Source organism: Dromiciops gliroides, chromosome 3, assembly GCF_019393635.1.
Source record: "Dromiciops gliroides isolate mDroGli1 chromosome 3, mDroGli1.pri, whole genome shotgun sequence".
In the NCBI taxonomy this organism is placed as follows: Eukaryota; Metazoa; Chordata; class Mammalia; order Microbiotheria; family Microbiotheriidae; genus Dromiciops; species Dromiciops gliroides.
The window spans coordinates 151731190-151745755 of record NC_057863.1 but is presented as its reverse complement, the minus strand read 5'-3'; the positions used below and the strand labels follow the sequence as shown (position 1 = coordinate 151745755).

Sequence of the window (14566 nt, the reverse complement as noted above, 5' to 3'; positions counted from 1 at the left end):
ATCCATCATGTCATTCTTCTCATAATTCTATTAAATAATATTTAAACAATCATTCATTTGGGGGGGGTTGTTTGTTTGTTTGTTTGTTTTTGGTGAGGCAATTGGTGTTAAGTGACTTGCCCAGGGTCACAAAGCTAGTAAGTGTCAAGTGTCTGAGGTAGGATTTGAACTCAGGTCCTCCTGAATCCAGGGCTGGTGCTTTAGCCACTGTGCCACCTAGCTGCCCCACAATCATTCTTTAAACAGCAAAAATCTGTCCCATTTTAAAGGTGCATATAATAGAAACCTTTACATAAAAGAACATGGAGGTTTTTGTGAGTGTATTCTTCTTGACTCCCCATAGCTAGAAATTCATTCCCAAGTGCTCCCGGGTGACACTCATTCGAGATCACTTTACAGCCTAAATTCCAGCCTGTTAGATGGCACCATGCCCTAGAAAGGTACCATGCCAGTTTTTCCAGGACACAGATGCCAATCAAATATGGGTTTCAATACAAAAAGCATCAAAAGTGCCATTTCTTCAGCAGGAAGTCCATTATCTCTGGCAGTAAAACACATTAACACCAAATACATCTCAACTGCCAAAATGAAAATTATGACTGGGAGAAGAAAATATGACGCAGTGGGCATGAACATTTGCATCTGCCAAATGGACAGCCCGATTTCTAGCAGGCCCAGGGAAACCCATTAAAAATACAGGTGTTCCACTGATCAGAATAACTATCTGGAATTCCAAGTGATGTTAAGAAGGACAGTTGTCAAAGGCCTAAACAAATTAGACAGAGCAAGGATTCCTAGAGTTAGAATGAAGGTATATTTGTGAAGGGAATAACTATGCTATCACCAGTCAGCTCTGCAACCTCTAGCTAAAATCAATTCTAAAGTAGCTTTCGATACATTGAAAAACTTCAATATGATATCAAAGGGATAGCCACTGGTAAGACTACTGATTACTAGGGAGCTTCCTTGGCCTTTTTGAACCCTTAAAAAATGCCTTCAAATAGGTATTTTGACTTTATTTATCTATGCTGCTGATAGGATTTAGGGCTGAAAGGGTACTTAGAGCCCTCCAATCCAGTCATTCAATCCCCATTTTACTGATGGGAAAATTCAATCACAATGAAGGTAAATGGTCCTATAGGTGATAAGTAATAGGGTCCAGATTCAAACCCAGATCCCATATTTGAATATCTTTTCATTAATGCTAAAATGGCATCTCAAGAACCCATTAAGGTTTGTAAAGCACTTTACCTATATAACTTCATGTGATCCCTATAAATAATGTTGTGAGGTTTCAGTAATAAAATTTGTATTCCTTTGGGCAGAGTACCCACAGGTAAGGGTATGATGCAAGTCATGACATCACCTCCCCATTGTCATGGTACTCTTAAAGCAGGGCAGAACAAACAAAGCAACAACTAATCTATAAAATGGGGATAATAGCACTTACCTCATAGGGCCATTGTGCTGATTAGATGAGGCAACACATAACCTTAAAGCACTATATAAATGCTAACTATTAGCATTTTTAAACACTGGCCTAAAAATTAGCTTAATAACTGAAACATAGAAACAGCAAATGATAACTTCTTAAAGGAAGGTACCTCAGAGGTCATTTAGAGATTAGAGAAACTCATTTTAAGAGAGGTAGGATGGATCATAGGAAAAAGCATGGATTGGAAAGCAGGCCTGGGAGAATTTCCATGGTGGTGTGATAATGCACACACAGCGTGATGAAGGCTTGGATCCTACTGATAGCTACAGAATGGAAAAGAAGGCATGGTTTGGGTAAACTGCATAAATAAATGAAGAACCACAGCAGGATAATGGATTGAATAAGAGGTATGGAGGTAATGTGTGGATTAAGAGCTAGAGGAAAGCAAAGGTTATAGGCCTTAACCATGGGGCAGATAATCAATGAAAAAGGGATTAGGTGTTTACTGCTTGCCAACCATTATGTTAGCCACTGAGGAGCCAAGGACAAAAATTCAATAGACTTTACCCTCAAGGATTTTACATAATAAATCTAACTATTAAAGCCAACATTCACATAGCACTTTAAATTTTGCAAAGTTCTTTCCACACTTTATTTCATTTGATTTTCATGAGGACCCTCTAAAGTAGGGGCTATTATTATTACTATTTTAGGGTTGAAGAAACTGAGGATGAGTGTGCTTAAGTGACTTGAACGGTCATACAGCCAGTAAGTGTCGAGGCATGATTTGAATTCAGGTCTTCTGGAATCCAAGTACAATGCTATCTCACTATGCCATCTGATTGTATAAGGCTGTAATGGTGAGGATTTAAATTTGAAAATGATGAAGAGGATTTTGCAATTCATTCCATTGAACATTGGGAAGCTAAAGGAAGATGGGGAAAGTCAATTTGACATGTAAAGTTCTTCATGATGGCTGAATTCCCAAAGAGTGGATATCCTCTAGAGAAAAGGAGAAGAAAAACTGAAGACAGGAGAAGCTAAGATTAGAGATGCACATTTAGGATTTGCCTCTTAATAATTTGCTTTTGCTTTTAGTTAGGATCATCTTGGTATACTGGTTACCTATTGAATACATTTTTGACTCAGCAGGGAAATTTACATAGAAAAATGATCCGGTAGAGCCAAGACTATTAGATGCCATCATTAAAATACATGTCTCTGAAAACTGTGTCAAACTTTTGCTCACATAAGTGCTAATCTAATAATTCTAGGACATCTTGAGGGAAATTGCTTTAAATGTTAAAACAAATAAGGTTACATTTCTAAATTAATTTAATGAGTGGCATTACAAAGCAGTTCTAAAGTCAGCTCTCCATTCCTACCAAACCATCCACTTCGGGGAAGGCCCATCAAAGAATCAGGGTGTAACCAGAAAATAACTGCTACTAGGGAGGCAGTGCCTCTTGCCAAGTTTAGCTCTTATTCCAGATTAAAAAGTGAAAACCAGTAATGAATCATGATTTTCATAGTAGCATGAAAGTGGCAATTTCACAGTACTCACTTAAAAATTAATAGAAATTATTGAACGGCATCCCATGCATGATAAGCTCTTCTCTGAACTTGATAGGCACACTGGGAGAAATGCCTACCTTTTTTTTTCTTGCACATCTCTAGTGCATCATTTTGTACACTGGAATTGTAATTTACTAAAGCTGTAATTTACTAATTTATTAGAGCAGTCTGCCAAAGTGATTTAAGAGATGTCTAAGAGTGTCAATGCTCCATCTGAAGTTGTCTTTTACTTGACAAATAATATCCTTGCCAAAGATATGAAATCCAAAAACACTGTAGCAAGGTCACAGCTACATAAGGGCATAGTTTAATTTGGGGAATCATAGCTAAAACTGCAAGTTACCTTCTCTAGTTTCTTATGCTTCCATATATTCCCTAAGTATTTGGGGAAATCATTAGTACAAAATGCATGCATACAATTCTGTATTACTCAAGCTTCATATGAAGAGGTTGGATTAGAACAAAACCCATGGGGAGTGTCCACACATGGAAGATGTATGCAGCTGAACATTTTTATTGCCTGATGGGACAGGGGAAGCTCAACTCATCTGCATTCATGTTTCATGGATGGCTTCCATAACCCTATTCCCCACATACTTCATAGGCTATCCAATCTAATTCCCACTCTATTTGTAGGAATACAGCTGAACAGACTTATCCATCTGAATCATTATCGTCTTCTTGAAGAAATTCAGAAACACTAGTCAAACCTTTTAGTTTAGAGATTCCTAATCTTGTGTGTGTGTGTGTGTGTGTATGTATGTATGTATGTATGTGTCTAATGGACCTATTTAGCAGTCAGATGAAGCCTATGGACTCTCAGAATGACATTTTTAAATGTATAAAATAAAATGCAAAAGATCACAAAGGAAATCTATCAAATACAGCTATCAAAATATTGAAATAAAACCTCAAGTTTACATCATACAGTATAAGAATGTTTGAAGTTAGTTCTTAGGGTATAAGGAAGAACAAAAATTTTCATAAGCTGATCATATCATATAATTCCAATACAAGACAAAACTATTCTAACACCAAGAGTGAATATTCTCATCCTTTCTGTATAACCCAAGGCTGCTAGTATACTCTTTCCCAAAACTATCTGGCATTTATTGTATATATATTATTTATTACTATGTTTTTTTCCTCTGTTAAAATATAAGGTCCTTGAGGGCAGGGAATGTTTCTGTCTTTATATCCCAGGTGCATAGCACAAAGCCTGATACATAAGTGCCTAATAACTCCTTGTTCATTTGTTGATTCATAAATTGAATTAAGAAAAAATACAGACATCCTCAAGACAGAAGAAGCAACAGAGTCTAATTTTCTCACAATGACTTCAGCAAAGATTAAAAATTTTAAAGTCCCTCATGGAGAAATGATTGATAAATTGAAGGAGAAACTACAGTAAATGCATTTGGCCAGCCAAAGCCCACAGAAAGAAATAACTGAAAGCCTGTAGTTACTGGGAAAGGGATCCAGAAAGAAAAACCTGGCTTGTTAGGGTAGTTCATGAAATAGGCAAGTTAGGGAAGCCTCCAGCTTGCAATTCTGTGCTCATTGCAGGGTCCAGGGCCTAGCCAGTGATGCCTCAAATGTACATCTGTGTCACTTGGAAAGCAAACCAGGGTCAGAAAGCTTGCCTTGAGGGCAGAAGTCTGCTTGGCACAAACCCCACTGTCCTGCCTCATGTAGACACCCCCTTGCTCAGTGTACTGGCAAGAGATATATGAAGTTGTTGAACACAGTTCTCATAAACCAGACTTTTGGTCATTTAAACCAGTACCACAGAAGGCTATACCATTCCTTCCTGGAGTGCACAGAAACTGTCCCTGACAGGATGTAATGAATGAAAAGGACAACTAGGCGGTCCAGTGGATTGATTGCTGGTCATGTAGTTAGAAGGACCTGAGTTAAAATCCAACCTCAGATCTGATTAGCTGTTTGACCTTGGGCAAGTCACTTAATTGTATTTGCCTCAGTTTCCTCATGGTAAAATTACGTGGGGAAGGAAATCGAAAGCTATTCCAGTATTTTTTCAAAAACAAAAACAAAAATAAAACCCAAACGAGGAGTTGGAAACCGAACTGAAAATTATTGAAAAATTAGAAAACACAAGAATACTCCAATGATAAATTTTATGGAGCTAGTGATGCTCAAGACACAAACACAGAAGATGACAATAACTCCATATCATGCAAAGAATAAAACAAATTGTTACAAGCACTAATGGAATTCCTGGAAGAAATTATTTTTTAAAAATTCAAGTGTCAAAGTTTATACTTGCCAGATATTTATTCCAAATTTACACTTATCATACATAAATAATTTGATATTGCAAACTAAACCTTGTTCCAACACTTCCATTTTATTACAGATTGCTGTCTTTCCATTTCATAGCAATGAACTCTGACACCTAAATGTTATTTGATAATGACAATGATGACATATAGATACTGACAAAAAGACATTCCTGGCCAGTGTCCATCACAGATGCATTAAATACTCAGTAAGACAGTCATACAAATTACCATATGCCAGGCCTAGAAAAAAAAATCAACATAGGTCCAAAGGAAACAAGGCAACAAATTTTCAGGAAGTCAAGAAGCTGGATCAAAAGATAGTCTAAGAAGTTCATACAGTCTTTCTTATGATTCCTTTGTAAATGATTCTTGGGGTGGGGCGGTAAATATATGTGAAAGATTTCTGGCTGTATTAGAGGTAAGAAGACACTTATGACTGTGGCCATTTTCATTGGGGACTGAGAATACTAATCCTGCCAATGTAGCCCAAGTAATCACTTTCACCTGAAATATTCTAATAATTCAAGGGAAAAATAAATGTGTGTGTGCGTGTGTGTGTGTGTGTGTGTGTGTGTGTGTGTGTGTGTGTGTGTGTGTTGGATGATCTCTTACTTCATTAAGGTAGGTTGTGTCTTAGTCAACCCATAGTTGAGGTTCTTAACTTGATCAAAGATGAATCAGAAACAAGAATAGCTACAACTTAGTAAAGTGGTTCAATACTGAGATCCTTGCCTAGAATAAAATTATCAGTATAGCACCTAGAAAATTATGGGTCTGGCTTTTCTCTGAAAGGTTTTCAATTTAGATTCTCTCCCCCATACCAGCTAAAAAAATCTTTAAAATTTTTTTCCTATCCTGAAAAAGATGTCACCAATATTTTATGGAAATAGTATTATAAATATTTTATATAGTTGTATCCTGTCTCCATATACAAGGGAGTATAACAGGGTTCATCTTTTCAATAAAATACTTTATAGAACATGCTATTGAATTCTCACTGGGCTTGCCTCTATCATGGGCAGCAAAATGTTAAGGGGGCAAAGTTTTTACAAAGTGTTTTGTTGTCTAACATTTAAAAGTGCCATAAAAAACTTATAAGTGCTTCCAATTTTTATTGAAAGCACAGTGAAATGCAACATTGTTTTTTTTCTCCACACAAAATTGTCTTTTCCTCTGTGTTTTTTGGCAAAATAATTTGCAGTGTGGGTAGGGGCTAGATAGGCCCATGCTAATGGAATTCTCCAAAGGAGATGACCAGAATTCAACATTCATTAAATCTACTTCATTTAGTCACTGTTGCAGGTGCTGTGAATACAAAAGCAAATAATAAAAACCCAAATAATTCCTCCTCTAGAGGAGCATATATTCTCTTGGATGTATGAAGAATGAGGATCAGTTTAAGATGGTCATTCTTGTGAAAATGTTAGAGATTTTATGAATGACTTGGGAGTGTTGGAAATCCTGTAGATAATCACCACACCAAAGCTCTGCTTTCTCATACCTCTATATGCTTATTCATATGTAGTGGAAAGAATGAGAAATTCTTTTCTATATATTAATAAAATCCCCTGTCCCATTTTGAGTTCCTAACATTATATATAGCAGGGGTATTTGAGACCTACAGACGTTTCTTTCAAGGAACTAATAGTTCTATTCATATCAACCTTAGAAGGGTCAACGGACATTATTCTTTCATATTTATTGCTCTGTGCTCTCTTCTTACATTCATCTGAAAGTATCTTATAACTGACACTCTGAACAATTAATTTTCACTTGAGGCTACCTTGTTTAGAAAGACTTAATAAAGCATTATTTTGATATTATATGGGATCAACGAAATTTCCTAAGTTCCTGAGAATGCACATTCTACTCATCTGCCTTGAATTTCCCTCATTGATGAGAAATATGCATGTGCTAAGAGAGAACTAACCATTGAATACTATCACAAAGGTAGCAGCGGAGACAATCGATGGCATGTCCTGGAATACATTTTTTCTCCAGGATCTTCCCTACAAATGAATATCTGCAAGATGTCATCTCTTAACTAAAAAGAGGAATAGTAGGAATGCCTTATACCCTACATAGGTCCTGCTTTACTATATCAGCACTATTCATGCAATATATCTGTCAACCTTTATTAAAATTCTTTTTGATGTGTATCTTGGCTCATAAACCTCTACAGTGCATTGATATTACCTAAGGGAATGTCCTTGCAGCATCACATCTTTGAAGATGGAACAATAAAAGAGAAATCCTCCAAACTCTCAGGAACAGCCAATGATCTCAAATCTTATTTATTCTTTTCACAATACTTGGAATATTCTTGTGCCTATAATCACAATATGAGGGAGGCAGTGCAGAGTATTGTAGAGATGCCTGACCTCTGAGTCAGAGGAACAGTGGTGCAAAGCCAGTCTCTGCTATACACTAGCTATTTAACTTCTTACTGTCTGAGACCATGCTTTGATATTACAAGAATTACTGATCTGCATTGACAAATGGAAATTCTGTATTGGAAGTTATCTATATCAATAAAATAATAGATCTGGATCATAAACAAAAATGTATTTTTATGAAATCTTCATAACAAGGATTTTTTTGGGGGGGCGGGGCAATGAGGGTTAAGTGACTTGCCCAGGGTCACACAGCTAGTAAGTGTCAAGTGTCTGAAGGCCAGATTTGAACTCAGGTCCTCCTGAATCCAGGACTGCCCCCAATAACAAGGATTCTTAACCTGGGATTGATGGACTTTGCAAGGTATCCATATATAGATTTCGGATGGTTTATGGACTTGGATGAGAATATATATATGTATATATATGATATACATACATATAATATATGTTTGTATACATATATAAATATGTATATATATCTACATATATAGTATAAATATATAAATATTACATACAATCTTTATTTTCACTAACCTTTGATTTCCATTTGTAATCCTATGGATTTAAATACTTTCTGAGAAAGGGTTCATGCCACAACATCTTTCACATATAACTTGTTCCATTACAACACCAGAGAAAATCTGTCAACATGTATGACATACTTATTGTGCTTCTATTGATTTTGAGGAATACATTACTAAGGCAGGGCAATTTCTTCAGGTGGAAGATCAAGAGAACCATCAAGAGTTCTTTAAAGAACTCTTTTTACAGAAATTAAAATCTCTACAATAGTCTTGGATAGGTATCTATCTCTCACCTATATATCACCTAGATATACTGAACTATGGACACTTTTTTAATGGTTAATCTTTTATTGGAGGGAAGAAAGCATTATACCTTATCTCAGGTAAACCAATTCAGGGTCTCAGTGACTCAACTGGTAGGGTACCAGCTTGTAATGGGTTCCACAGTTAGGGCAATGCTATGTCTCGCCTTTGTGAAGCCAGAACCAGATGACTGCACTGTTGTCCTCTTCATAGACACAGCCCACTATTTGCTTATCAGTGATGGAAGGGACCAGGTTTGGCTCCTCCTTAGTCCCTGGAGCTGCCTTTAGGGCTACCATATTGTAGGGATCCAAATCATTCCTTGCAACCATCATAATCTCTCTCTCCAAACCAGTAGCAAGCTCTTCATCAGAAGGGATGCCTCCTCCATTCACCATGGAGCAAGTGGCAGCCCAAGCCATGCCACAGGCCCTCAAGGCCTAGACTACCAGCACCCTGGCACCCTGCAGTAACCTTGAAGCCATCACGACTCCAGACACTCTTTTGAAAGGCATCCTTTTCATGGTTAGTAAATGAAGAAACAGGCTCAGAGAGCCTTAGTGATTTGTCCAGAGCCACACAGCTAACACATATATAAAGCGTTATTTGAGTACAGGTCTTTCCAGTTTAGTGTGGTACTGAAAGCCATGTCAGAAGACCTGGGTTAGAATCCCAGTTTTACTAAAGCTTACCAGTTTCCTTAATTGTAAAATAAGGGTTTTGGACTAGATACCCTAGAAAATTTCTATGATGTTGTGTTAATAAATCCAAGTCCAGCGTTCTAACAAACAGGCTACATTGCTCTCACTAACAACTGAAAAAGTTGGGGGAAGGGTGTATTACCAAAGATAAATTATTCCCAATGCCCATGATGATAGTGTGAATTGGAACCATAAGAATGGGGGGAAAAGCTTCCAGACAAAGGTATAAAACAATTGACATTTATAAAATGTTTTAATGGTTGCACTATTCATTGTGTAGGTAAAGGGTCAAGGTCTGTGAGTCATTTGATCAATTTTCCTTTCCTACTTGAAGTTAGTGTTGGATTTGTCATCTGTATTGTATAGTATTAATTAATTACCTTGACCTTTTCATTATTGTTCATTTCAATGCCGAATATTTGGAGATGGACCCAAAAGAATGATAAAAATAATGAAGAACAAAACTTCTAGTTTCAGCAGGGAAAAAAAATAATGTGGTAAGAACATTTAGAAATGCATACAGGTCTCTGAATTTTCCAGCAACTTTGAAGTAGTAATTCAAACAGCTTCTTTCTGAAGTCAGTGGTGCTATGATAGTACTATTTCCCTCTTCTACAAATTCAACCCTTGTAATGACTTCAACTGAAGTTGTTGGTCTTTCTAAACAACCTAGAAATCTCTTCTTCTCTGGGAATAGACTTCACAACAGCTTAAATCACTTAGTGAGGAGAATGCAGAAAGATTTTTCGTTTGTGAATGCAACTTAAACTTCATGTCCTTTGTCTCATCTTAAAATGTTCAGTCCTCTGGAACATTTTGCTGGCTAGGAGAACAAACTTGGCGTGGGTGCTGAAATTCTATAGATTAGTGCTGGGTGCATCCCTTGCCTAGTCAGGGAGATACCATCTGTTAGGCATTAGGTGAGACTGGCTCATCAGTGAACCACTTAAATTTCCTGACTTCTAAATTATTTGAAAAATCACTCATCCTCTTTTTTTAACTGAGCTGGCTGAATATTAAAAACCAGTGTCTTAGATGTCAATCTTACCCATTACTTCAGTTGGCTGATACATGATGAGTTTAATGAGGCCTAGGCTGTAAGGTAGGGAGGTCATCAATCTCTCTTTGAGGCAGCTTTGCCTCATGGCCACAGACTGAACTCCATATCCCAGATAGTCCCCTTTCACATCCATATTGGCTACAAAGGGAATTTACTAAAAGAGGGCAGAGGACAATTGAGTAATCTGAAGATGGGTGGCATATATGAGGTTTAGAAGCATGACTACTGTTTATAACTTAAAATTCATACTAGAAAACTATCATCTGTAGTTTGACATAGAAGACCTATTGAGTGTCTGGGGCCTACTGTTTCTGCTGGCTTTTGGGGTCTTAGGTTCCATATAGATGAGCTTAGGACATGAACTTAGATATGAACTGTCTTTACTCCCATCCCACCTACTCAATAGAGGCTAGGCAGAACTACAGAAGGAAAATCTATGTCCCTAGTCAACATCAATGATGCTCCCCTGGGTAACTATGAGCAAGAATGGGAATGCAGAAAAGAAGTAGGGTAATAAAGTCTTCTTTTTTTCCCCTGAGCATTTTTTGGTACATTGGGTCCTTAATCCATTGCAGCCTTCCCAGAGAACAATGCATGAAGGCATTGTAACATTATTTACCTCCAAGCAGAAATCAACATAAACTTCTGGCAAGTTTTATGTACATACAGAGAATCACACACACACACATATATATATATACACATTGAATATATGCAAATATGTCCATGGAGTATATAACCTTTGGGATCTGAAATATGCACATATATAATATATGATTTTTTTCTTTTTACCAAATTTATGAAATTGATATTTTTGCTTCTTAAAATATATGTTCAAATTCCAAAATTCCTGCTCTATACCTCATTTATAGGTAGGGGAGTTGTCTTAAGGCTTAGGTGCAATGACCCCATGAATGAAGCCATCAAATTTTGCTATTCCCCAAATCCCACCACTGAGCAGATCATTGTTTTTCAAAAGTTTTCTTTTTTTAAAATTTACTGCCTGAAGTTCTTTTTTTCCCCTTTTTCTTATGTGGTCATGTTTCTCATTACTTTCCTACCTGGCTTTTTTGTTTTTCCTCTTTGGGGAATTTAAGCCTATTGGAAATGGACTATATCTACCTCTTTAATCCCCCTGGTGACTTCAGCATTGCTGCTTTTCAATGAAAGATTATTTTAGGGAAAATGGTAATATCCCCTTTATATGATTGAATCCTTCATATTTATGTGCTTTAAAAGCCCTCTCAGAAATAACCATTCCAATTACTTAAGCACTTTCTTTTAGTTCAAAAACAAAATTTGGGTCAATAAGAAAAAACAAACAAAAACAAATCATTGCTATAACCACCACCATAACAACAATGAAAATCAAACTAGTTTTAGTTGTATAGTTTTTTTTGAAGAACCTTAAATGCGAGGGCACAAGTAGTCCATTTTTGAAGGTTAATGAATTCAAATAAGGAAATATAATTTCAGATCTAAGGACTTATGAGCAGGTCAAAGTTGAAGGCATCTTGGTTATCAATACATGTAGAAAAAACCTTGTTAAGTTGCCTTTTTGGGCCACAGTCCTAAGATTACAAAAATAAAAACAAAATTTGAAAACCCACAAAACTCAGTGTTTGGCAATCATCTTTGTTCAAATATGACCTTCTTCTGGTGCCAGGGTAACAGATTCTTTCATCTATTGCTGTTCCTTTGGTCACTAATGCAAACATCTTTCAGTTTATTTGTTGGTCCAACCTCATACATAGATAGGACTATCTCATAAGTGCAGATAAATGTCAAGACAGAACTTAAACAAAGGCAGACATTCTCTCAAACAAGGAGCACACAGTGTCTGAGAACAAGAAATCTAGGAAAGCTTAAAGACAAACCTTAAACATAAAAGTGCATTCTTGACTTACTATTCTCATTGATCCAATCCAATACATTTGAGTTTCATAGTTCCACTATCACACCAAAATCTATATACTTTGTATTCATTAGGTCTTCCGTGCACCAGTTCTATCGATGTCAGCATAGGTCCTTTCTTTCTCCATTAAGGAATCAGGGCTATTTTGACAAGTGTGATAAAGATGAAAAAATGCTAGGTATTGCCAGCTCCTAAAAACCACCACAACTTGTAACTACTTGCAGTCTTGATGACCACTGTCACCTTCTGACTTCCTAGAGAACTATAACCTGTGAATGAAGAGGATCACCAGTATTTGTAATCTTGAAATCCCTCATCAGCAATGCCAATTGATTGCCATTGTAAGCCACTTGTTATTGCACCACCTCTGAGAAATTCTTGTAAGCTATACTGCTGATAAACATTAACACTGTATTTTAAACAACAATGAATCACTGAAAATACAATGGCATTCCCTATGGGAAGAATACACAGACCACCTCAAAAGCTCAACTAATTTCTTCAAGATGATTCCTCATATCAAAAAACAAACACCTTTTAAGGTCCTGCATATCTTTACTACATATGAATAATAAAGAAAATACAAACACAGCAAGAAAGATAGCTACTACTTTTCCATTCATTACCTTGGAAACTCTGTTTGCAACTTCTCTGCCTACAGTCAGTCCCTGTACAAAGGTCCGAGCAGCAATGAAGGCCCTAGTCACTTGAATCTTCAGTTTCCTGGGTACATCTCCGAAGGGTTTCAGCTGGTCAGTGTATTTGCTAACACATTCCAGGTAGTCCTCACTGAAGTGATACTGAGGATTTATAAGTTGGAACATTCGCTCTAGCAGTCGAGCCCAGAAGTCATTCAGCATCTCCTCCAGGTTCACATTACCTCCTGTATAGTATCGTTTTAACTCTGTGAAGAGATCCTGGAATACTTCCGAATTCTGCATGTATAGCATTCCATATGTCCGGACAAACATATCATTTAGTGACTTTTCTGCATTCTCTAGGAGCTCTCGGAAAAATTCTAGGGAAAAAAAAAAGAAAATAGAATCAAAATCAATAATATTCAGAAACCCCCAGAGATCTGACTATAAGTAATAAAAAGCAAAATAAGATGAAAATACCTGCTTTAAGTTAATCAGGTGAATTTTTTTTATCCAATGGTCATATTGTTGATACATCATTAATAATAAAAAATAAACATAAAACATGAACTGAAGATAATCTGCTGTTAAAGACTGAGGTAACATAGGTTTTTCTTTGGGTAATAGAGATATCCTATTATCTCTACTATTATTGGTACTGTTGCTGCTAGCTAACAATTATTTAACCTTAACCATAAGGTTTGCAAAGCATTTTCTATACAACTCTCATCTGTTTCAACTATGTGAAGTAGATGCTATTATTATCCCCATTTACAGATGAGGAAACTGAGGCTAAGAGAGTTCATTGATTAGATGAGTATCAAACAGCTAGTAAGTATGCAAAATAGATTTTAAACTCAGATCTTCTTGACATCAATTAAGCATTCTATCTTCTGTCTTATCAACTAAACATTAGCAGTTTAGAATAGTAAATATATGCTGGCATTATCAAAAAAAAGGTTCTTTTTTCTTTTCATTGTTTAACTATAGAATAGTTGCACCTGATGCTTACTACCATCATGATCTTGGACAAGTCATTTAACCTTCTTGGAACTCAGTTTCTTCATCTATAAAATGAGGTTTGGATTAATTGTATTCAGAGGTCCTTCCAGGGAAACATTTATCATCCCATTATAAGTAGCTGTAACATATTAATATAATTTCCCAAATACAAGAAACAGTAATTACCTTAATAAATAACATGATAAAGCTATCCTGGTACTTTAGCTTAACTTTTCAAAGTACATGAACATGACCCAGAATACTATGTACAGAATACTTTCCTATTTCAATTGGTCCTTAACGATTCTGTGAGGCAGGTAGGGAAGCTGTTGTATTGTTGTTATTGTTATTATTGCTGTTGTAGTTGTTTTTATTATATGTCTACCTTAGGAAACTACTAGAAGTTAAAATTTTTTACTTGGGGTTACAAAGCTATTAAGTGATAGGGTAAGGACTAAATTTTAGGTATCTGATTCTAATAAAAACTGAAACAAAAAATATTTGCCAAATGATCATATTGTTGTCAGAAAACTTTTTCTTTCAAATATTACCATTGAGCCATTAATACTAATTTGAGATGAGACTTGAATTACAGATACCATCTTTTAAGACACCCAAAAGTCCTTATTCAGTAAGAAGTGATATACTGTTATTATTATTTTTACATTAGTAGCAGTAGTATTGATGATTGTACTTATGATGATGATGATTAAG

At 36.2% G+C, this 14566-nt stretch overlaps 1 protein-coding gene and 1 pseudogene across 2 annotated transcripts in view; both read right to left on the bottom strand.

The window, feature by feature from the left end:
• The window catches only part of GPC6 (glypican 6), a 1316661-nt gene that overhangs the window by 653858 nt on the left and 648237 nt on the right, over positions 1 to 14566 (bottom strand). For both annotated transcript variants that reach the window (XM_043996632.1, XM_043996633.1), the window contains exon 3: positions 12839 to 13230. In XM_043996632.1, the coding sequence (XP_043852567.1) occupies positions 12839 to 13230 (392 nt within the window). The remainder of the gene's footprint in view (positions 1 to 12838; positions 13231 to 14566) is intronic.
• LOC122745951 lies at positions 8692 to 9021 on the bottom strand (annotated as a pseudogene).